We start from the raw sequence: 25,000 nt of genomic DNA, 5'->3' as shown, positions 1-25,000 counted from the left end.
GCCGTCCGAGGAGCCGTCGGCCTTCATTTGGGCCGACCTGACATGTTCAGTCAGAGACAGGGCAGTCGGGACTCACCCGGAAACGGGGAGCGGATGAGTCTCTCAAAATCTGATGAAGATCTTTTAAACTGACCTTTGTTGATCTGAAATGAAGACAGATTCAGCAACTGCACGGCCTATTTCTCTCTTAAAATGTTTTCAGAAACACGTTTCGGTGAACTATTTTAGTCCAATATGAGATCGTATTCTGAACGAGCCGCCATGACAGTCTGGCTGTGAATTTCTGGAGAAAAAAGAACCACGTGACGCGTTCGTCCAATCAGCTGCCGGTTTTCATTTTCTGGGAAATAATCAGACTGTTAATGGAAACAATACAGAGCAGCGCCGCCTGCTGCTATGGAGACGTATTACGTTTTGCGCACGTGCAGAGCGTACGCTCAAGTCGGCGTCTCCTCAGTGTGTTCTGAGGAACTTTTTGGACCTCGGGGACCCGACTGATCAGTCCGACTGGCTTCACTGCCGACGGTCGGCCGTCTGGTTGGTGGGTCAGGGCCCTTAGTCGACTAAAATCTGCTAATATTTGGTTTACTAAAACTAGACTAAGACTAAAAGATTTCAGATGACTAAAATACGACTAAAACTAAATGGTGTGTTATTCAAAAGACTAAGACTAAATCAGAATTTGCTGTCAAAATGAACACTGGATCCGACCGTGTTCTCCCTCTTACCGGGGTAGTTCTGCATCATGACGGAGGGCATGCCTCTGTAGCCGGGGTGGCTGGGCTCGTAGCCGTGGCTGTAGGCGTACGGTCCGTGCATGTACGGCATGTAGCCCTGGTGCTGCGCCAGAGGGGAGGAGAACTGCATGTGGGGGGGGCGGGGCTCCTTGCCTCCCCCCCTATGCTCCTCTGGAGGGAGCTGAGTCCTGCCCTCCACCCCCTCCTTCAGCTCCTCTTTCTGGCCGCCGTCCTTCGGCCGAGGCCTCTCCTCCTTCCCCTTCCTGTCGCGCTCCCGCTCCCGCTCCTCCTTCCACCGGTCCTCCTCCTGCGGTTTCGGGGCTTCAGAGTATTTGTTGGGGTAGACGTACGGCCACAAGCGCGAGTCCGGCTCCTGCAGAGAGGACGTTAGAAGATGGTAAAGACAGCTGGCAGCGGTGATATCTGATGAAGAGGTTTTAAAAGGAGACACTACAGGCCAAAACATATTTTAGTTTTTAGAGATTTTGCTTCCATAACATGTCTTCTATCAGAAAATATTTATTTATCTACACTTTGTCTGTTTGTGAAATTGACCAAAAGTTAGCACTAGATAATCAGTCCTTCCAGAAAAATGCAGAGTTTTTTTGTGATTGTTTTGGGCTAAAATCCTTGATTATGCGGCACGTTTTCTTAAGAAATGTGATGGAATATGCGGGATATTTATGCAATTTTATGTGATGAAATTGCAGGAACTTGCAAAAACTGTGGTTTCATCGTGGCTTCATCGCGGGGTTTGCAGCTTTTCGATGATGTTCACGTCGCGTAATTATGTCACTTCATAACGTTCCCATGGCAACAGGGGAAAATGGCTGCTCTTGTGTGAAGTAAACGCAACATTTTTCAACTTTCTGCTACGATATGTGTGACTTTTTTGCAACGAAAATGCGGGGATTATGAAATCATGCAAGCCCGGCGTATTTGAAAAAAATGCGGCCCCCGCATAAATATGCAGACTTTGGCTGATTATGCGTTGAATTATGATTTCACATAATCGCGTTGTTCTGGAGGGACTGGATAATGCCTCACTTGCATATTTAAACATAACATTTTTTGAAAACTTGCAATGCAAAAATCAAGGGAACGTTTCATGCTGATGAAATGTTGACTCCATCCACCTGCCATGTCTCCCTTTAACCCTTTTACCCTGTTGTCCTCCCGGTCAAAATTCAATTCAATTCAATTCTATTTATAGTATCAAATCATAACAAGAGTTATCTCAAGACACTTTACAGATAGAGTAGGTCTAGACCACACTCTATAACATACAAGGACCCAACAATTCTAGTAATTCCTCCAAGAGCATGCATATTAAAACTCTTTTAGACACTGTTTTTACGTTTTTGTTGCTTATTTCAACGTTTTTGGCACTTGTTTCCATTAACACCAGTATATTCACCACTAGACCTATTTATTTGCACTAGTTTTACACTTATTGTTGGTATTCATGGTCAGTAAACCTCATTTATATGAAATTTTCAAATTTTTGTGTAAGAAAAAAAGCACAAACGATGAATGATTTGGACTAATGGTTAAGATCAGAGGAATGAAGGTAACGGATAATGACATGTCAAAGTTTAGTCAGGATAATGCTATAAAACTGAATAAAACACCCAAAATTCAATGAAAGTAGAGATCTGATCCTTAATTTCCGTCTTATGGAACCATCCACGTTATTTTGGGGCAATTTGCTTAAAAGAAACCCATATTTATGATCTAGAAACTTTGAAAACGGGTCAAATGCCGTTACCTGTCTGTACCACATGGCGGGCTCTACGCCTGTCGGCCTGCCTGGCTCGCCCCCTGGCTTGGCCTCCTCTTTCCCATGATGCCCTGCTTCGCTCAGCTTCATCTTCAGGCCCTCTGGCTGGGCAGCGGTGGCGGCCTTTTGGTCCTCTCCCTTCGCCATGATGACCGACTTGGCTTGCTCTGCCGCTGGCGGCGTCTCTTTGGGCTTGGTCGGTTGGTTCAGCGCCCCCTTAGCGGCCAGGTCGGTGAGGCTCGGCGCTCTGGAGAGGGTGGGGGGCACCGAGGCTTTATGCTTCCACTCCTCCTTCCCGGACGCCTCCCGCTCCTTGCCCTCGGCCTTCTTGTCGGCGAGCCGCTGCCTTTCCTCGTACTGCTGGCGGTAGGCGGGGTTGGAGGCCAGCAGGTGGGCGTGGTAGGCCTGGTCGGGGGAGTACGAGTACGGCGGGATACCGTAGTACTGGTTGTAGTACAGCGGTTGGGCGTACATGTTTGAGCGCTGCTGGATGACGGACGGCTGCTGAGGTCCCGGCTCCACCTTCCTCTCCTCCGGTGGCTCCACTTTCAGCTTGAGGTCCTCGCACAACTCAGGCTCCTCCTCCTTCTTCACCTTCACCTGAGCTCCCTCCACGTGGGGGGGCGCCGTGGGCGCGGCGCCCGGGCTCGGGTTGGGGTAGTTCGGGGAGTAGTAGGAGTCGTAGTTGGGGTAGTACGGCGACTCTTTACTGGGCGCCTGAGGGGGGAACAGCGCCTTCTTGGCGCCTTCACGAGGCCCCTGGTCCGGCTCCGTTTTCACCTTCACGCCCTCCGTCTTCCCCTCGCCATCTTCCCCGGCGTCCGAGATGTCCGAGTAGGCGGGGCTGCCGGTTTTGACGGACGCGTTGTCGGCTCCGTTCTGGTTGAGCTGCGGCCCGAGGCCGGCCTCGATCCGGCTCGCCACGCCGATGGACGGGCTGGGCGCGTTGTCCGAGAAGCTGTACACCTTGTCGGCCTCGGCCTTGATGCTCGCCAGGCGGCTCTGCTGTGCCTCCGAGGAGCCGTTGAGCAAGGCGTCTGGCGACTCCGAGTACGGGCTCTTCCCGTCCTCCGGCCTGGCGCCCTTCCCCTTCGGACTGTCGCCCTCCTTCCCTCCCTCGCGCTTCTTCTTGTCCTTCTTCTTCTTGTCCTTCCCGAGGGGGGGGCTGGTCGCGGCGTCCGCCAGCGGGGGCGCTTTGGGCTGCGTGTTTTTCAGCTGGGGGCTCTTGGGGACGGGCTGAACCACTGAGCCTAGAGCGGGGGAGGACGCCTGCAGGGCGTATGGCGAGGGGGCGTTGGGCGCGACAGGGCGGCCTGGCTTCACGCCTTTCTGTGTAAGTTTATCGGTTTTGCCCGCGAGCGCCATCTTCTTCGCCTTCCTGTCGTCCATCCCGTCGTTGCTGGTGTCGTCCGTTAAACACGCTGTCTCCTCGCCGCAGTCCGTCGCGTCCGGCTCAGCCTCTCCTGCCTTCTTCTTCCCCTTCGACGTCAGCTTCCCCGGCGAGGGCGATGGGGCGTCGAAGCCGCGTCCTTTGGGCGTGGTGGAGCGTGCGGGGGAAATGGCGGCCCCGTTGCAGGAGGCCGGGTCCGGGTGGAGCGCGGGGTCGTCCCCGTATTCGCTGTCGCCGTCCTGGTCCAACCGGACGTCGTGGTCGTTGTGCGCTCGGGCCTGGTGGTACTTGAGCCCGTTGATGTGCTTGTACTTCTTGTTGCAGTTGGGGTGCGGGCAGTCGATGAGCATGGGGGATGGGCAAGTGCGGTCTAGTTGTGGCGGCGGCAGAGCGTCCGCTTTCCCTACGGCGAGGGGGAGCGCAGCGCCGGTCGAGTTGGTCCTCATGCGCTTGGACGCCTTGGTGTCCTCCGAGCTGGAGGTGGGCTCCATGTCCGAGGCCGGTTTGGTCTTCCTCTTGGCGGAGGACGGGCTGGCCTTGGCGTCCTCTGGGCCGCCGGCCGTCTGGCTGCCTCGCCGCCCTTTGCTGTTGGCCGCGGCGCCGCGCGTCTTGCTGCTGCCGCTGCCTTTGTTGTCGGAGGAGTTGCTGTTGTCGTTCAGCGGCGTGTTGCTGCTAGGGCGCATCCGCTTTCCCCGACCGCGCCCGCTCCGCATTTCCACGTCGCTGGTCGGAGACTCGCAGAACCTGAAAACACACGGGAAGCAACGCACATTTAGCTCATCCAGAGACTCTGACAGAGACACACAGGGATCAGACGCATTTTAACCATTACTTTTTCATGACTTTAGGCAAATTTCCATGACTATGTATTCCTGAAAATATGTATATGTGTGTGTGTGTGTGTGTGTATATATGTGTCTGTGTGTGTGTGTTTGTCTCTGTGTGTGTATGTGTGTCTGTGTGTGCGTATGTGTGTGTCTATGTGGAAGTATGTCTATTTGTGTGTGTGTGTGTGTGTGTGTGTGTGTGTGTGTGTGTACCTTGGAGGAGCCCAGTCATGTCTCGTGCAGTCCAGCAGCGTCCCAACGTAAGTCTTGTTCCTCCAAGTGACGTTAACCACCAGCATGCCTACACACACACACACACACACACACACACACACACACACACACAGTTGAACTCCACGTGTGTTTAGCGATCCCATTAAGAGGCTGGTAACGATGAGAGCCACAGGGTGGCGTGTTCGTGGAGCAGGAAACAGACGTGTGAGGCCAGACTTCCCTCCCTGCTGGGAGCAGATGTCAAACGGTTTCGTACCGACATCGCAGCCAGCAGGTTTCTGACGGCGAGTCAAATCAATGATTGGCTGACAGCGGGACTAATTGCTGAGAGAAACCAAGTGCTGGAGCCGTGACTTCCCACTAACAGGAGCAGATCAAAGCGTGAACAGCTTCCTGTCAGAGAGAGCTGCAGCCTGTCACCTCGCCAACGCCTGCCACAGGCCCAGCCGTGTGTGTGTGTGTGTGTGTGTGTGTGTGTGTGTGTGTGTGTGTCCTTGTGCATCTATGTGTCCTTGTGTCTGTGTCTCTGTGTTTTGGTGTGTGTCTGTATGTGTGTGTGTGTGTGTGTGTCTCAGTGTCAGTGTGTGTGTCTGTATGTGTGTGTGTGTCAGTGTGTGTCTGTGTCAGTGTGTGTCAGTGTGTGTTGACGATTACAGAGCGGGTGACCAGAGCAGACTGCCAGCATCTTCTGTCATAAGGCAAACTCTGTCTGTCTGTCTGTCTGTCCCCGTTAAATTGTACGTACAGGACGCGGGTGTATTCTACTGGGAGTTCCTGTAAACAAGCGCTGTGATTGGCTGTGGAGAAACAAAGACCGTTGATCTCACCGTCCTCCGTCTCCTGCCACACGATGCCCTCCAGGTTGACGCTGGTGCCTGGCTCGCAGGGCCCCAGGCACTCCGGCTCCGTCGCCTGCGCCGCGTCCGCCGTGTTCACCGCTACCGAGCGCGTGCGTACCATGAGCTGCTCACAGGGAGACGAGATGTCGCTGCTGGCGACGGGGGCGAGGAGGTGGAGAGGGGGGGGAGCCGGCGTGGAGGCCGGAGACTCCATCTGGGGGAGGAGAGAGAGAGAGAGAGAGAGAGAGAGAGAGAGGAGAAAAGGTTACAGTTTGGCTCTGAGACCAGATTAGATTCACCTTTATTGTCATTGCACGAGTAACTTAGTAGTCTACTAGTAACTAGCAGTCCTTCCAGAAAAATGTGGAGTTTTTTTGTGATTGTTTTGGGCGAAAATCCTTGATTATGCGTCACGTTTTCTTAAAAAATGTGATGGAATATGCGGGATATTTATGCAATTTTATGCGATGAAATTGCGGGAACTTGCAAAAACTGCGGTTTCATCGTGGCTTCATCGCGGGGTTTGCAGCTTTTTGATGATGTTCACGTCACGTAATTATGTCACTTCATAACGTTCCCATGGCAACCGGGGAAAATGGCTGCTCTTGTGTGAAGTCGATGCAACATTTTTCAACTTCCTGCTAAGATATATGGGACTTTTTTGCAACGAAAATGCGGGGATTATGAAATCATGCAAGCCCGCATATTTGTGTCTATGTATGTGTGTGTGTGTGTCTTTGTGTGTGTGTGTATGTGTGTCTATGTATATGTGTGTGTGTGTGTGTCTCTTTGTGTGTGTGTGTTTGTGTATGTGTCTATGTGTAAGTGTGTCTATTTGTGTGTGTGTGTGTGTCTTTGTGTGTGTGTGTGTCTTTGTGTGTGTGTCTTTGTGTGTGTGTGTGTGTGTCTGTGTGTGTGTGTGTGTGTGTGTCTCTGTGTGTGTGTGTGTGTGTCTCTGTGTGTGTGTGTGTGTGTGTCTCTTTGTGTGTGTGTGTGTGTGTGTGTGTGTGTCTGTGTGTGTGTGTGTGTCTCTTTGTGTGTGTGTGTGTGTCTTTGTGTGTGTGTCTGTGTGACACCGTGTCTCTGTGTGTGTGTGTGTGTGTGTGTGTGTGTGTGTGTGTGTGTGTGTGTGTGTGTGTGTGTGTGTGTGTGTGTGTGTGTGTGCGTCTGACACTAGATCAGATTCACCTTTATTGTCATTGCACAAGTATCAGTCCTTCCAGAAAAATATGGAGTTTTTGTGAGATTGTTGCGGGCAAAAATCCTTGATTATGCGTCACGTTTTCTTAAGAAATGTGATGGAATATGCGGGATATATCATGCAAGCCCCGCATATTTTGCGCAGAAATCGGCAATTTATGCAGCGAAAGTGCAGCGTATTTGACAAAATGCGGCCCCCCGCATAAATATGCAGACTTTGGCTGATTATGCGTTGAATTATGAGATCACATGATCAGGTTTTTCTGGAGGGACTGAAGTAAGGACAACCAGTACAACCAAACGCAGCTTGACATCTAACCAGTAGTGCAATCATTAAAAGTGCTTTTTCTTCATAGCAGTGCTTAAAAAAACAGACATAAGACAGAATGCAGTATGATCATGTTAGTCCATTATTAAAGTGCATTAGCAAATAAAGTGCATAGAGTTCTGAGAGATCAGACAGACAGTCCATAGTCCATATAATAGCAGAGACAGAAGTATGAGTATGATCATATATAGTGCATTGTTGAGGTGCATTAGTAAAGTGCGTAGTGATCAGAGCTAGTCAGACAGTCCACAGGCTAGTCTGACTTTCATTGAACAAGTCAAATATCTTTGACTGTATTACTGCATGTCGCTTTTTTGACATCGCTGTAGTCATTTTTGTATGTTTTTCCGACTTCTTTATGGCTTTCTCAGACGTTTATGTCACCTTTGTTTTTTCTCTCGCAATTTTGACGCTTTTTGTCGACATGAAGCCCTACAAAAGTCATCAAAAAAGTTCCTATAGCCGTCATAGAATTTAGCAAATCAAGCAAAACGATGTTTCTGCCTAAATATGAAGGAATTTCTGAGTCTCAAAGTCGGCAAATCTGCCAAATTCTGCTTTGAGTGTCGTGTAACTGCAGTTAAAAAAAACACTTTCCCATGTTTTTTTTTTTTTTTTTTAAAAGACTAGGACTAAGGCTTTATTATAGTGACAGTGGATAGATGTGAAAGGGGGAGAGAGAGATGGGGGATGACACGCAGCAAAGGGCCGCAGGTCGGATTCGAACCTGGGCCGCTGCAGGACTCAGCCTACATGGGGCGAACGCTCTTACTGGGTGAGCTAGAGGCCGCTCCACTTTCCCATGTTTTTGGTTCAGATCATAATCTGCAAGGGGCCGGATTTGGCCCACGGGCCTCGAGTTTGACACGTGTGGGCTAGTCCATGTGCAAAAGGAGAGGGGGCAGGGGCTAGTGTTGGGTCTTGGTGTTGAGCAGCGTTTATGGTGTTGTGAAAAAAGCTGTTTCTGAGCCTGCTGGTGCGACTCCTAACTGTGGATTTCCACAGGATGCGGAACGTCTGCAGACCGGCTCCGCTGAGGACCGGCTCCGTGCTCCGCCGTCCGTTAATCCCCACCAGGTCTGGATTTGTTGCGGCACGGCTGCGGCCAGGACTGACAGCTGTAGTCACGAGGACCCACGAGATCTCACGAATTCACGTAGAACAGAACCACAAAACCACCAGCAGTTAGTTTCATCCAGAGGAATAGAGGGGAAACTACTCAACATTGCATGTCAACATCCAAACATGTCCTCCTGAGTGACGGCTGCCATGGGACAGAGGGAGAGGAGACAAAGACATGTGGTAACCTGGCCAACACCCGAGCAGTCACCGACAGCCGACAGAGAGCGCCTTTAAGTCCCGCCCCCCCCCACCAGAGGGCCCTCCACTGATTTGTAGAGCTTGAAGGTTTCATCCTCGTCAATTCCGTCTGCTAGCAAACAACAGGAACGCGTCGACAAGCTGCTGCGTAACGGGATGCACTACCAACAATGTAGAGAACCCAGAACTTAAGTTTGTATAAGCTGCCGACCCAAAAAAAACGCTTTTATGAAAACAGAAGTGGAAACAGATGTGGGGGATCAGCAGGGAGTATGGGAAGGCTGTGGGATTTTGACTCTCAGGGCCCTATTTTAACGATCTAAGGTGCATTTAGGGCGTGTCCAAATCCACTTTTGCTAGTTTGACGGCGGAAAAAAGGGTCCGTGTGCCGGGGTCATGGTTCTAAAGGGTTGTACTTAGTGTCTTCATTAATCAGAGGTGTGTTTTGGGCGTAACATGCAATCAACCAATCAGAGATCATCTCCCATTCCCTTTAAAAGCCAGGTGCGTTTGGACCTTGGAGCATTGCTGTTATGACGGAGGATTTGCACCGTAATATTTTTATTTGTAATCTTCTGCATGTGTGTGTGCTGCTGTGCGTCCCTGTGTGTGTAACAAGCATAGTGTGCGTGCGCTGTGCACGAGCCTAGGAGCATTTTACTAATGGTCTGTTAAAATAACAATGAAATGCTGCGTTATTGACTTTAGACCAGGTTTTTGTTGGTCAATGGTGCCATCACTTGCCGCCAGAGCATATGAGCGGAGTGGAGCGGTGAGAATCTCAGCTCATCGCTCACGGAACTGTTCACCCCTCTGCTCCATCAGGCCGCTCCGCTCATTATCGCTCAGCGCTCAACGCAGTTTGCTTCGCGCTCCACTCAAATCGCCCCCCGCTCGCTCCAAAAAAAGGAAATAAATCTACATGTATATCACTTTTAGCTTAGACCACAAGACAGATGGATTCTGGGTCAGGCTTGACTGAGCATGCTTCAGACTCGTGGTATGAGCGGAGCGAAATTGGAGCGGGAAATAGAGCGACGCTCCGTCCTTTTAAAAAATGCCGCTCTGCGCTCTGTCTAAGACCCGCCCGCTCGCGCTCCCCGCTCACTCCCGCTCCACTCCGCTCACATGCTCTGCTTGCCACTGCCTCAAGATAGCAATACGCCCAGAATGCACCTGAACACACCTCCCTGTAAGACCAGCACGCCCAGAATGCACCTGAACACACCTCCCTGTAAGATCAGCACGCCTAGAATGCACCTGAACACACCTCCCTGTAAGACCAGCACGCCCAGAATGCACCTGAACACACCTCCCTGTAAGACCAGCACGCCCATGGGTCACAGATGGGTGAAGGTGCATTTGTTGTTTAAACGACGTGGGCACTGGACGGGAAACTGACAGTTGCGTGGGGCTTTGTGCTGCGCCGGTGTAAGATAGGGCTCTGAGTATGCCTAACGTAACGTGTGTAGGTCACTCCATTCTCCAAGTCTCACTCTTTTTTCTGTCTGTCCTCGGGGGCTGATTTCGTGCCAACATACAGCAGCATGTGAATGCAGCACTGTTCAGTGGCTGCCCTGGAAATCCCGGAAATATCTGCAAACAAACGGTTCTGCTCATGAACCGAAAACCAAAGAAAAGGATCAGCACTTCCGCCGAGAGCGGTCTGTCGGAATCATTTCCTCGTGCTGTCTTCTTGTCTACCCTAAAACTTTCCTAGTTTTTCAAACTTTTAAATTAAATGAAAACTCGTTTTTCAACGCTTTTGGTCAACACGTTTTCACGTATCTTTTCACGGTTTATTTGTCATTTTCTTTTCAACGTTTCTTAAAGCGTTTCTTTCCCAAATTTGTCACTTTTTTTTGACGTCTTTGACGTTTTCTTTTGTGCTTTTTTGTCAACGTTTTTTAAACTTTGTTCCCCAGGTTTTTTAAAATCACTTTTTAAAATATTTTTGACATTTTTGTCACTTTTATTTAACGTTCTTTTATCATTTTTTTTCTTCCAAATGCTATCAAATCGAATTACTGGGTATACTGTACTGTACTATATATATATATATATATATATATATAAATGTATTTCTGTAATGATGAGGGGTGATGTTGTGGTAACGGGAGAAACCAGCCTTCCAGCTCTTATTCCTCTCTTCAAGAAGAAAAGGCCGCATTGAATGCTGGGAAACCCCCTAAAGAGCCACCAATCGACTCTCTCTCTCCCTCTCTCCCTCCCTCTCTGGGAGGCGGGGTCTGTTTTAAGCCTGGCTATTGGCTGCAGAGTTTCAGCTCCGATACGTTGCTGCCTGGGCTGGGGAACACCGACTACCCCCCCCCCCTCCATTCATCACAACAACAACAAGCCACATTCCTCTCAAGGCCACTCGCATGCTGGGAGAGAGATTAGTGATACTGATCAGCCCTTCACACACTCTCTCTGTGTGTGTGTGTGTGTGTGTGTGTGTGTGTGTCTGTGTGTGTGTGTCTCTGTGTGTGTCTCTCTGTGTGTGTGTGTGTGTGCGCGTGTGTGTGCGTCTCTCTGTGTGTGTGTGTGTCTCTGTCTGTCTGTCTCTCTCTCTGTGTCTCTCTGTGTGTGTGTGTGTGTGTGTGTGTGTGTGTCTCTCTGTGTGTGTGTGTGTGTGTGTGTCTCTCTGTGTGTGTGTGTGTGTGTGTGTGTCTGTGTGTGTGTCTCTCTGTGTGTGTGTGTGTGTGTGTGTGTCTCTCTCTCTGTGTGTCTCTCTCTGTGTGTGTGTGCCTCTCTCTCTCTCTTTGTGTGTGTGTGTGTCTCTCTCTGTGTGTGTGTGTGTCTCTGTGTGTGTGTGTGTGTGTGTGTGTGTGTGTGTGTGTGTCTCTCTCTGTGTGTGTGTGTGCCTCTCTCTCTCTTTGTGTGTGTGTGTCTCTCTGTGTGTGTGTGTGTGTCTCTCTCTGTGTGTCTCTCTGTGTGTGTGCCTCTCTCTCTGTGTGTGTGTGTGTCTCTCTCTCTCTTTGTGTGTGTGTGTGTCTCTCTCTCTTTGTATGTGTGTCTCTCTCTCTGTGTGTGTGTGTGTCTCTCTCTCTCTTTGTGTGTGTGTGTGTCTGTGTGTGTGTGTGTGTGTGTGTGTGTGTGTGTGTCTCTGTGTGTGTGTGTGTGTGTGTGTGTGTGTGTGTCTCTCTCTGTGTGTGTGTGTGTGTGTGTGTGTGTGTGTGTCTGTGTGTCTCTCTCTGTGTGTGTGTGTGCCTCTCTCTCTCTTTGTGTGTGTGTGTCTCTCTGTGTGTGTGTGTGTGTGTGTGTGTGTGTGTGTGTGTGTGTGTGTGTGTGTGTGTGTCTCTCTCTGTGTGTGTGTGTGTGTCTGTGTGTCTCTCTCTGTGTGTGTGTGTGTGTGTGTGTGTCTCTCTCTGTGTGTGTGTGTGTGTGTCTGTGTGTCTCTCTCTGTGTGTGTGTGCCTCTCTCTCTCTCGTTTAATATGTTGCGCGATAGAGAAATGGCCGAGGTTATACGAGGCCGCCAGACTTCCAGAGATAGTCTCTTTTTTTATTTTTCTTGTGAGGGGACTGACAGTGAGACACGATGCTGAGATAATTATGGTTCATTGAAAAAGATGCGAGTTACACGGTCCAAAACACAAGACTACCGTATGTACACCACAGGTTCAGCAGAGACACTACCTACAAGGCTGCCATTTCATTTCTGAGCCGTGTTTTGAGACAAAAAACTATCTGCCTCCACGCGAGAGTTTTAGCAAATCCCTCACATTTGCCATCTTCTCTTCATAAATCATCTCAACCATTAATAAACTGTCAACACCGTGGGGGACTCTGCCTAATCCATCACTCGACTAATGGTTGCTGCAGAACTGGAGTGACTGGCATGGCTTATGCCAGCTGTCATCTATCTGCATACATGTTAGTATGTGTAATAATGTAATAACATTGTCGAGCAAGTTGTTACGTTATAACTATATGTTAACTTAATTTGACATTTGAACATTGTGTCACTGAGGGAGATGTAACTGTGATGATGCAACTAATTCAGGTTGTCTTCTCAGTTCCAGTTCCAGAGAACCAAGGAACAGTCCTTCCTCTTCCAGGGAACCACATTAACCCTCGCCAAGCAACAGAGGCCGGTCAATTCTGTTTGGCACGTAAATCTAAGAGGGCTCTCTGCCACACGGTGGGTAACAGTTTTCAAACAGTTTTCTGGTCTGTTTTCCAGTCTGTTTCTGGTCAGTTTCCGGTTAGTTTCTGGTCAGTTTCCGGTCTGCTTCCGGTTAGTTTTCCGGTCAGTTTCCGGTCAGTTTTCCGGTCAGTTTCCGGTTAGTTTTCCGGTCAGCTTCCGGTTAGTTTTCCGGTCAGTTTCCGGTTAGTTTTCCGGTCAGTTTCCGGTTAGTTTTCCGGTCAGTTTCCGGTTAGTTTTCCGGTCAGTTTCCGGTCAGTTTTCCGGTCTGTTTCCGGTCAGTTTTCCGGACTGTTTCCGGTCAGTTTTCTGGACTGTTTCCGGTCAGTTTTCCGGACTGTTTCCGGTCAGTTTTCCGGACTGTTTCCGGTCAGTTTTCCGATCAGTTTCCGGTCAGTTTTCTGGTCTGTTTCCGGTCTGTTTTCCGGTCAGTTTCCGGTCAGTTTTCCGGACTGTTTCCAGTTAGTTTTCCGGTCTGTTCTCCGGTCTGTTCTCCGGTCAGTTTCCGGTCAGTTTTCCGGTCAGTTTTCTGGTCAGTTTTCCGGACTGTTTCCGGTCAGTTTTCCAGTCTGTTTCCTGGTCTGTTTCCGGTTAGTTTTCCGGTCAGTTTTCCGGACTGTTTCCGGTCAGTTTTCCGATCAGTTTCCGGTCAGTTTTCCGGTCTGTTTTCCGGTCTGTTTTCCGGTCAGTTTCCGGTCAGTTTTCCGGACTGTTTCCGGTTAGTTTTCCGGTCTGTTCTCCGGTCAGTTTCCGGTCAGTTTTCCGGTCTGTTTCCGGTCTGTTTCCGGTCAGTTTTCCGGTTAGTTTTCCAGTCTGTTTCCGGTCTGTTCTCCGGTCAGTTTCCGGTCTGTTTTCTGGTCTGTTTTCCGGTCAGTTTTCCGGACTGTTTCCGGTTAGTTTTCCAGACTGTTTCCGGTCAGTTTTCCAGTCTGTTTTCTGGTCAGTTTTCTGGTCCGTTTTTATATCTGTTTTCGGTCAGTTTGCCGGTCTGTTCTTATATCTGTTTCCGGTCTGTTTTTATATCTGTTTCCGGTCATTTTTCCGGTCTGTTTCCGGTCAGTTTCAGCCAGTTTTGAAAAGCCAACCACCACCACTAACTAATTAGCCAGTATGTGGAGATTTTGGGCAGGCAGCCTTCCAAAAGAAAGCACCATGGAAACGGAGGATAAACAAGCAGCAACCCCAACCAAAAGGTTTTGTGATGTTTGCAAAGAAATCTGAGTTATTTTGGCCGATAAACAAACAGTAGCGGTATCTCTGACTGCGACATCCTACATTAATTTGGAGATAAAACTCCGTTAGTAAGAAATAATCCTGGTGAAGGTGTAAAGGACTTCATCGTTTACGGTGATGATTTGTGTGTGCGTCCTGCCCGTTTGTTGTTTTAGGTTGAGCCATATGCAGCTGCTTTTTGGAGACGAGTGAACTGAAAACAAACGCGCACATTTATTTAAAAAAACATCAGTCAAGGTCACGTAATGTCTTTTATTTTTATTTTGGGGAAGCATTTTTCATTCAAAGATGAAACAGATATGATGGGTTATAGTGGGACTTGCTATGCTCACCACGTAGGGGTTAGCCCTATGTTCCCACAGCCCTATGTTCCTACAGTCCTATGTTCCCACAGCCCTATGTTCCCACAGCCCTATGTTCCTACAGTCCTATGTTCCCACAGCCCTATGTTCCCACAGCCCTATGTTCCCACAGCCCTATGTTCCCACAGCCCTATGTTCCCACAGCCCTATGTTCCTACAACTCTATGTTCCCACAGCCCTATGTTCCCACAGCCCTATGTTCCCACAGTCCTATGTTCCCACAGCCCTATGTTCCCACAGCCCTATGTTCCTACAGCCCTATGTTCCCACAGCCCTATGTTCCCACAGCCCTATGTTCCCACAGTCAATTTTTCTTAAAGTTAGGCCCTATGTTTGGGTTAGGGTTACATTCCATCTGTAGTCCATTGCTACTGGATAATAGGTTGGGTGTAATTGGCTACCAAATTGGGAGAAAGGGCTATAAAATCTGATACAAATTTATGAAAAAGGAAATGTGGGAACATAGGGCCTAATTTTGGAAAAGAAATCTTAGAAATGTGGGAACATTTCACGCTCACACCACATAAACTTCAAACGTCTGGCACCAATACAACATTGTAATGACGGTACGACTCTTCCTTCTTTCGGTCTTGCTTGCAGAGAACTGGGAAGCTAGAAAACACCTGGAAGCAACTGCTGTCCACTTCCCATGCATGAAACTAAACTAATAAAGAACCTCAATGCTCCTTTCTATTCCATCATCCTGCCGAATTTCCACCTTCTCTGCATCAATCAACTCGTAGAAACTCTGCAGGGGAAGCTGGGTTACTGGAAAGCCCTGCGAGAGTCAAGTTAAATTTATGTATATAGCCCCAATATCACAAATCACAAATAAGCCTGTGGGGTTTTTTTTACAGTCTGTACAGCGTATGACTCCAGCTGTCCTTGGACCTTCACTTCAGACAAAGAAAACTACATTCTTGTGCTATCAGGAGCTGTGGGAGGCGCTGGTCGTCTTGCACACGTGTTCGTAGTGCCGGCAAAAATGTGCTGTTCGCGCACACACGCTGAAGGCCATGCCGAGGCCTTCAGAGGGAAGACGGGGATGATGAGAGACGTAGAGGATCGGAGCGAAAACATTCTCCAAGGACGCCTGGCAAAGCTCTCAACATGCCCCCTAAAAAATCCCTCAGGGCCTTTAAAAAACTCCCGAAAATCCATCAAACACCCAAGGAACGTCCTCAAAGACTTCTATCTAAAATATATTCACAGTCCCCCCCCCTCCCTCCCCCCTCAATGACCCATGAAAAGTCAAAGCCCTCAAGGATTAGTTTTTTCCGTGTTCCTCGCACACAGACTCAGAGGAATGTTAGAAATGGACAACAGGTTAGCAGTTATTTCTCCATGGGATGCTGAGACACTGGAATAACTGGGAGGGAGGGAGAGAGGGAGAGAGGGAGGGAGGGAGAGAGGGAGGGAGGGAGAGAGTGAGAGAGAGGCAGAGAGATGGAGGGAGGGAGGGAGGGAGGGAGGGAGAGAGAGAGGGAGGGAGGGAGAGAGAGAGTGAGAGAGAGAGAGGCAGAGAGATGGAGGGAGGGAGGGAGTGGGAGGCAGGGAGGGAGAGAGGGAGGGAGAGAGTGGGAGAGAGAGACAGAGAGAGAGAGGCAGAGAGATGGAGGCAGAGAGATGGAGGGAGGGAGGGAGGGAGGAAGGGAGGGAGAGAGTGGAAGAGAGAGACAGAGAGAGGCAGAGAGATGGAGGGAGAGGGAGGGAGGGAGAGAAGGAGGGAGGGAGGGAGGGAGAGAGGGAGTGGGAGGCAGGGAGGGAGAGAAGGAGGGAGAGAAGGAGGAAGGGAGGGAGAGAGGGAGTGGGAGGCAGGGAGGGAGAGAAGGAGGGAGAGAAGGAGGAAGGGAGGGAGAGAGAGACAGAGAGAGAGACAGAGAGAGAGAGAGAGGCAGAGAGATGGAGGGAGAGAGAGAGAGGGAGGGAAAAAGGGAGGGAGGGAGAGAGGGACCTAATGTTTGGATGGGGTCAGAGAGAGAAAGCTAAACGTTACTCAAAAACTTTTTTCAACAGAGTCCGGGAACAAATTTGAGAGCAACTGAAAATCCAGCATGGACAGCAAAGAGGACACAACGCTGCCATGTTTTGGATTGATTTTAAGACACTGACTCAGTTATGGTGTATTGAGCCCAGTTCATAAACGAGCAGGTGGTTCTAGACGAGGCTCAACGAGCGCCGCGAGCACGCCATGTGGTGGAGCAAGAGAGAGAGTGACTGAAGAGAGGGAGCGACGTTAGAACAACGTCGAGAATCAGAGGGAGAAAACGCCGTAGCGAGCATCTCACTATCACCAACGTCGTCCACAATTATATTACCAGTCCCTCCAGAAAAACGTGATCATGTGATCTCATAATTCAATGCATAATCAGCCAAAGTCTGCATATTTATGCGGAGGCGCATTTTGTCAAATACGGCGCACTTTCGCCGCATAAATTGCCGATTTCCACGCAAAATATGCGGGGCTTGCATGATTTCATAATCCCCGCATTTTTGTTGCAAAAAAGTCCCATATATCTTAGCAGGAAGTTGAAAAATGTTGCGTTTACTTCACACAAGAGCAGCCATTTTCCCCTGTTGCCATGGGAACGTTATGAAGTGACGTAATTACGCGATGTGAACATCATCGAAAAGCTGCAAACCCCGCGATGAAACCACAGTTTTTGCAAGTTCCCGCAATTTCATCACATAAAATTGCATAAATATCCCGCATATTCCATCACATTTTTTAAGAAAACGTGACGCATAATCAAGGATTTTTGCCCAAAACAATCACAAAAAAACTCCACATTTTTTCTGGAAGGACTGATATTTAGACGTTATAAATGATATCCGGTTACAAAAAAGCCTGAAGAGTCGGAGGTTAGGACGGAAGTACGAAGAGTCGCTTCTATGCAGATGATATTCCGTCTCGTCTCAGCTTTCAGAACTAGGGATGCACTGAATCCAGATTTTTTGGGATTCGGCCGAATCCTGAATCCCCTGGTTCTGATTCTGCTGAATCCTCGTCCCATCCTCAGTCCATGAACACAGTAAACTCATTAATGAAGTAAACAGTGACTGTCCTTCCTTTGCCGTACCTGAAGTTGCTGCATTCTGGCTGCTGTCTGTAGATTCCTTCATCACAACTCGTATTCTTCCAGATGTTTGATACCAGATGTTGTAACAGCGGTGATGTTGTGTATAGTTTAGGGTCCTCGCCACCACCAGACTAATCAGCATTGTAAATTGAACATGTAGCTGGACTTGAATGGCCTTCTTCTGACTGAAAGTTCTGCCAAACATCACGTTTTCTGCTCACCAGTTCCATTTCCACTTCCTCACAGCCTACTGCATTGAACGCTCCACCTACGTAAACACCTTCCTGTAATCAACGGCGCCGTGGATGGTTCCCTACAACGTTCTTAAGTGTAAAATAAATCATCAGTTCAATACGTTAAATTAATTTGGGTATTTTTATTATATTTTATAGCATTTGAGAAAAAAAAAATGTATAGAAGGTTGATAAAAGTGACAAAAATGTGGGAAACAATCGACAGACATCAGAAAAAGTGACAAACTTGACAAGTTTGACAAAAAAAATGACAAGTCAGAAAAAGCTTCAAAAACGTGATTAAAAAAGTAATCAAAAATCCACAAAGACATCGGAAAATGTGACAAAAAACTTGGGGAAAAAAAGCTTCAAAACGTCAGAAAAAAAGCCACAAAAGTGTTTTCATTTTGACCCAGAATGACAAAAAGCTGCGTGGTCGACGGGAAGACAAGACGAGGGTTAGGAACCGCCAGCTGGGTGACCGTCTGCGTGTCTCTGAAAGGTCGGAGGTGACGGCAGTAAGTGACCGTGTGCTGGACGGAGGTGGTCAGCCAGCTGGACGGAGGAAACGGAGCACGATGTACTGCAGCTTGGCAGCCGACCTCGGGGGCGCTGGATGACCGCCAGCACGGAGCAGCTGATGGCTGCAGCCCCGACGGTTTGGCAGAGCTGCAACCATCAGCGCCGCTGAGCTAAATTTGGTAAGAAGACGAGGAAAGCTGGACCGAGGAGCAGCTGTGGAGGAGATACAAAGTCAACACGGAGCAGCTGAGAGAGCAGCAGAGGAGAAGACCAATAAACTGACCTTCCATCCAGTGCATCGGACAATTGTGACGCAAGTGTCTTTGCTAGTTTAAGACCGACGCAACTGTCAGTTTCCCGTCCAGCACCCATGTCGTTTAAACAGAAAATGCACCTGGGTCCATATGTGGCCCATGGGCGTGCTGGTCTTACAGGGAGGTGTGTTCAGGTGCATTCTGGGCGTGCTGGTCTTACAGCGAGGTGTGTTCAGGTGCATTCTGGGCATGCTGGTCTTACAGGGAGGTGTGTTCAGGTGCATTCTGGGCGTGCTGGTCTTACAGGGAGGTGTGTTCAGGTGCATTCTGTGCGTGCTGGTCTTACAGGGAGGTGTGTTCAGGTGCATTCTGGGCGTGCTGGTCTTACAGGTAGGTGTGTTCAGGTGCATTCTGGGAGTATTGCTATCTTGAGGCAGCAGGAAGTAATCGCACCACTGACCAACAAAAACCTGGTCTAAAGTCAATAACGCAGCATTTCATTGTTATTTTAACAGAGCATTAGTAAAATGCTCCTAGGCTCGTGCACAGCGTGCACACTATGCTTGTTACACACACAGGGACGCACAGCAGCACACACACATGCAGAAGATTACAAATAAAAATATTACGGTGCAAATCCTCCATCATAACAGCAATGCTCCAAGGTCCAAACGCGCCTGGCTTTTAAAGGGAATGGGAGATGATCTCTGATTGGTTGATTGCATGTTACGCCCAAAACACACCTCTGATTAATGAAGACACTTCAAGTACAACCCTTTAGAACCATGCGCCCGGCACACGGACCCTTTTTACCGCCGTTAAACTAGCAAAAGTGGATTTGGACACGCCCTAAACACACCTGCGCCAGGCGCTTCACGCCGTGCGCTCCGATCGTTAAAACAGGGCCCTGTGTCTCTATCTGGTGTGGACTGGGATTGGATCATCGGACTGATTCTGCGTTTGGAGAATGTCCACGTTCAGTCAGAGCTGGATGCTGGGCAAAATGCAGCAGCTGTTTAATGAAACTTCATCTTTTTAGGTCAGCTGCTAGGCTGCAAGGTCGTCATTATGTATATTTAATAAAGGAAAAGTTATCCCACACAGCTACGTACCGTCAGTACCAGATGCTTCAGAGACATCCACTTTAATAATCACTTTCAGCGCAGACAGACTCACGGAATAATGACAAAAAATAGACCGGATAGCTCAGTTGGTAGAACGCGCGCCCGTATATAGAGGTGTACTCCTCGACGCAGCGGGCCCGGGTTGGACTCCGACCTGCAGCCCTTTGCTGCATGTCATTCACCCCCCTCTCTCCCCCTCTTTCATTTCTTCAGCTGTCCTGTCAATCAAGGCCCAAAAATTAATCTTTAAGAGGAAACATTTATGCATTCAAAGAAAAACGCATTTTCCCCGTCAGTTTCATGATGTTATCAATGGCGATTGCAGGGTTTCCTCCAGTGTATTGAGCTACTGGGAGTCACTTTTTAAAAATGTATTGTAAAAACTAACAAATCTCCAGTTAGCCTTTAGCACTGACTTAATGTAGGACTCTGGACGATATGAGGAAAATACCTAATTGCGATTATTTTGACTGCTATTGCGATTGCGATATGATTCACGATATTGGAGGGAATGATCATTTTTGTATCATTATTCTCATTTTCATTGAAAATATATATAAAAATGATTGAAATGCGATTTTAGCGAGGATCTGTACCAAACAAAGATGTCTGTAGGATGGGATTTGTAGGCCGGGACGAGAATGGTTGGACACTTATTTTGCCTTTAACAAATATTGCACCCCCCCCTACGAGTTGGATATTGCACTAACTTCATATTGCGATTTTGATAAAATTGCGATTAACTGTGCAGGCCCTACTCTAGAATCTGTCTTTGATTCCGAAACCCTGGACTGATAATCGCGTAGTGGTGGTTTCAGTCGGCTATGAAGCCTTTCAGGCTACATCTACACTTACACTACGTTTTGGTTTTTAAGCTGCGTTTTGATTTCTTTTGCGAGTCCCCCAAACATTATATCTCCAGAGAGAGAGTTCAGCAGACTGATCTCTGATCTGTTGGGTCAGGAGAGATCCACTTTCTTTATTTCGCCTTTATTCAACAAGAAGGATCTCTTGATGGGGCGCCCTGGTGGCTCACATGGTTGAGCGTGCGCCCCATGTGCGAAGGCTCAGTGCTTACCGCGGCGGCCACAGGTTCAATTCCGACCCGCGGCCCATTGCTACGTCTTTCCCCCCTCCCTCCCTCTCCCTCCCTCCCATTTCCTGTCTTCAGCTGTCAGCTGTTGACATTGGTATCTCTCATTTTTGGGAGCTGTGGTTAAAAATGGCAGCGCAGTTCTGCTTTAAGCAACACGCAAAAAAAGGGAAGAGGCACTAACGCCCAGAGGGCGCTACCCAGGTGTCCTTCAGCAAGGCACACCGCAGCGACCAGACGGAGCAGCAAGAACAGAAGCATTTTCTAAAGATAAAAACACAAGTCCTGTGCGTTTCCTCTTACCTTCACGCTGACCACTTTCTTCAGATTTCGGCATTCGCCGTTGTCCACCTCCTCTTGCTCCGTTGTCATGGCGACAGGCTGGCCAATCCCCGCCGAGTCCAGTGCCATGTTCCCGAGCTGCTCGGCCGCAGCCAACTCGGGGTCCTGTTGGCCCTCGAACGGGCCACTGCGAGGGACGGGGGCCGCCGGCTCTTTCTCAGCGCCGGCCACTCCAGTCGCCACAACCTCCATTTTCTCCTTCTTAGTTTTTCCCGACGCCCCGTCTTTGTCCTTTTTCGCGGCGGGGAGGGTACGGGAGGGTTTACTAGACTTGTCAGTGCCCTTGGGGGGGGTAGAGTTAGGGTTCTGGGTGGGGGCATCCAAGGGGGCCCGGCCCTGAACCTCCTTCTTGGCTCCGTCTGAGACCGGGGCCTTAGCGCTCTCCTTAGAGTTTTTACTACGTTTGGATTTAGATTTGCTCTCTTTGCCCTGCGCGGCGGCTACAGGACTGACGAACTTAATATTGTCCGGTAGTGCAGCCACGGCGCTGGGAGGGGCGGCCATGCCCCCTCCCTCCTTGCTGCTCGACATCTCTAGCTTGTCCTTCTCCAGGTCGGCGTCCAGGTCGATGATCAGATTGCCGACGCCGATATCCCACTCATCGCCGCTGTCGTACGTGTCCACCGCGTTGGAGTCCACACCTTTCCCGCCTGCAGGGCCGCTGCTGAGGGACATCTTAGTAGGAGCGTCCCAGAGCGCCGCAGGAGGGCCAGAGGAGGGCCGCGCTCCTCCCAGCCGCCGGACGCCTCCTCAGGGCCGGGCCCCGCGCCGACGCCCAGCTCGCCACATCGCCTCCTGCACAGCGGACAAACAACAGCTCAGACACGGAGAGAAAACGGCAACAACAGGGCACAATAGATAGAGGTAGGCCTGCACGATTCGGGGAAAAATATGAATCACGATTTTTAGCTTAGAATTGATATCACGATTTTCTGCCACGATTTTTTTTCCTCACAAAGTGTAATGTTTATTGCACACATGAACCACGACACAACAAAACTAATCGGCAGTACCAAACTTTTTTTTTGGCACCTAGAGCTCATTAGTCATCACCACGAGGCTGTAAACAGAGAGGCTTCAAGAAGGGAGAGCTCTGCAGCGCTTTAAAACCTTTTTATACAGTCCATGTTTAAAACTCACAGAAGAAAGTAGTAGTGTTAGTAGTAGTACATAGTGTTAGTGATGCAGTCGGCTCGTAAAATTACATGAGAATCAAAGTCAGAAAAAATATATATATATATATTTATTTATTTTTTTAAATAAAAAAAAAATCGAAGTTTAAAAATGTAATCGTGAACAGGGTGAATCGAGATCGCGATTTAATGACGATTAATCGTGCAGGCCTAGATAGAGATAGATAGATCTTTATTGTCATTGTATGCGATACAACGAAATTCTGTTGGAGCAATCCTCTCCAAATAGCAGCATAGAGTAAAAAAATAAAGATAGCACATTCTCAATAAATAGATAAAAACAGCTAAAAATAGCAAAAAAAAGCAGCTAAAAAACAGCTAAAATCAGCTAAAAACAGCTAAAAAAACCAGCTAAAAACAGCTAAAAACAGCTAAAAACGGCTAAAAAAGCAGCTAAAAACAGCTAAAAACCAGCTAAAAACAGCTAAAAACAGCTAAAAACAGCTAAAAACGGCTAAAAACAGCTAAAAGCAGCTAAAACCAGCTAAAAACCAGCTAAAAACAGCTAAAACCAGCTAAAACCAGCTAAAAACAGGGCACACAGCAGTTATTGCAGAGTCCGATTGCACTGAGGGGGTAACAGATGTGTGTATTTTTATTTATATATTTTGTTTTTTATGTTTGTATGTGTGGATGTGTGTATGATTTAATGACAATGACACATGACTGGCCGGGACTAATTATTCTTTTTTTTTTACGATACCAATTTTATTACGGCACAACTCTTCTGTATTTATGTTCCAGCTCCGACTACGTTTCTCTTGCGTGTCTCTACGACGTGTAACGTTAGGCAGCCAATCACAGACATTATCAGATCTTGGTAGAAGCATGCTGCGTGCTGATTGGCTCCCTGACGCTGGTGAGATCTACTCCTTAGAAAGAAAGAAAATACAAATCACTTTTACCTATTTTGGCCATACACGGTCATTATTGCCCGCTCGGATTTCCGCGGTATTGCTTTTTAATCTTTCGCCCGATTGAAGATGCATATTGGTTGCTTAGTAACTATCATCGTCTCTATCAGAGAATGTCCCAAGCGGTCTTGAGTAACAAGTGTGGGCATCACCGATGGGCCGAAGCCAAAGCCAGACTCGTTAACGTAGGCTACAACGGCGTGGATGGACTCTGTTCTGAATCAGAAGGCAAGCGCCGGGCGCTGGCTCTGTGAAAGGCGCCGTACACGCAGATGGCCGGTGGCTGTCTACGTGTTCATATAACTTTATACATCCTACAACTGGCTGGAATCATTACACACATCCTCTCCAAGGAGTGCACCAGCCAACATGGCATCACGGCATCGCGTAAACATACACGCCACTTTCCTAAAGCCAAGTGGCGCGTTATCTGTACGCATTTTGAGCTATCCACGTCTATGTCTACGCTGTATACAGCGGATATAAACACACAAACATACGTTGCCACGTGCCGTGTTATCGTGAGAACGTCACATGCGTGTGAAAAAAAAATTAAAAAACGGTTGGGTTTAGGGAAAGGCTTTAGTAACACTAAAAAAACGCCAAAAACACGACGGTGACCGATGTCACAAACGCCTCACGCGGGACGCGAGCCCGGCCCTCCTGGGGTGAAAGTCCTGCGTTTTTTCAACGTTCTTTTATCAATTTTCTTTCAAATGCTATTAAATTGAATATAAACTCCCAAATTCAATGAAAGTGGTGAACTGATCATTCATTTTACTTGTCCAGAGTGTTGTACGGAACCATCCACGTTATTTTTTTTGACAATTTGGGTTGAAAGAAACCCACATTTTTGATATAAAATCTATTTGAAAATTTGACCCGAGAACAACCGGAGGGTTAACGAGCTGGATGAGAAACATTTATGCATTAAAACACATTTTCTTGTCAGTGTCATGATGTCATCCGTCGCTGATAGGTGCGCCTAGCCTTTTAGACCGACAGCTGCGGAGGAGTCAACGTGTCCCGGAGGCGGTTTGTTGTGATCAGAGAGCCGCTCCGAGTGACTTCCTGCGGTCGGGACAGACGGGTGTGAAGTGGGCGGAGGAGGTTGATTGCTGCGCACGTAAAGGCCGTGTTGACGAGGGATCAGAGGCTTTTCTACCCAGCAGCCCTCTGCTGGGGGGGGGGCAGCCGCCGAGGCCTCCTTCAGGCCACTTATCATATGAAAGGAGGGACATGACGCCTGACCCCCTGGGACAATACGGGGGCTGTTGGCAGAGCCTTGGGAGCGGATGGATGGGGGTGGGGTGCAATGTTAACAGCCTGCAGCCCCCACTGAAGCTAATTTAGGTTCTGATCTTCACTGCATGGAGCAAACAGACGACATGTGACTTTATTCAGGCTGAATCACTGGAATTGTTGGGGCTTTGTAAATTATAGAGCGTGGTCTCGAGATAACTCGTTATGAATTGATACTATAAATCAAATTGAATTGAACGTCCCTGGAGTTAGTATTTCAGGGGAACTTTTCATCACGGTTTGTCCCATGCATTGGTGTCTAAGGCTATGTTTAGACTGCAGGCAAAAGTGGCCCAAATCTGGGTTTTTTTGGGGTCAAGTGACCAGGTCAGACTTTCTTCAGAAGTAGTGTGAACACTCAAATCTTGCCCAGATCTGATTTTTTCAAACGCGCATAAAGGCTTCTGTATGTCAACGTTAGGAACACACAAGGACTATGTGAAAGCTCTGGCCTACGCTAAGGACAAGGAGCTTGTGGCATCAGCAGGTCTGGATCGGCACTTTTTCAAATCAGATCTAGACCACTTCCATATGTGGTCCTGAA

General features: G+C 48.6%; 2 protein-coding genes across 2 annotated transcripts in view; one reads left to right on the top strand and one right to left on the bottom strand.

The window, feature by feature from the left end:
• The window catches only part of LOC116036403 (NLR family CARD domain-containing protein 3-like), a 1,020,880-nt gene that overhangs the window by 189,628 nt on the left and 806,252 nt on the right, over nucleotides 1-25,000 (top strand). The window lies entirely within an intron of this gene.
• The window catches only part of LOC116054922 (zinc finger protein 609-like), a 60,036-nt gene that overhangs the window by 5,216 nt on the left and 29,820 nt on the right, over nucleotides 1-25,000 (bottom strand). The window contains exons 2-6 of the mRNA XM_031306673.2: nucleotides 21,009-21,842; nucleotides 5,796-6,021; nucleotides 4,948-5,035; nucleotides 2,506-4,651; nucleotides 729-1,110 (exon numbers count right to left, since the gene is read on the bottom strand). Coding sequence (XP_031162533.2) covers nucleotides 729-1,110; nucleotides 2,506-4,651; nucleotides 4,948-5,035; nucleotides 5,796-6,021; nucleotides 21,009-21,722 — 3,556 coding nt within the window. The 5' untranslated portion in view covers nucleotides 21,723-21,842. The remainder of the gene's footprint in view (nucleotides 1-728; nucleotides 1,111-2,505; nucleotides 4,652-4,947; nucleotides 5,036-5,795; nucleotides 6,022-21,008; nucleotides 21,843-25,000) is intronic.

This window comes from Sander lucioperca, chromosome 7, assembly GCF_008315115.2.
Source record: "Sander lucioperca isolate FBNREF2018 chromosome 7, SLUC_FBN_1.2, whole genome shotgun sequence".
Lineage (NCBI taxonomy): Eukaryota > Metazoa > Chordata > Actinopteri > Perciformes > Percidae > Sander > Sander lucioperca.
The sequence above is the reverse complement of the archived record's forward strand: the minus strand, read 5'-3'. Positions and strand labels throughout refer to the sequence as shown.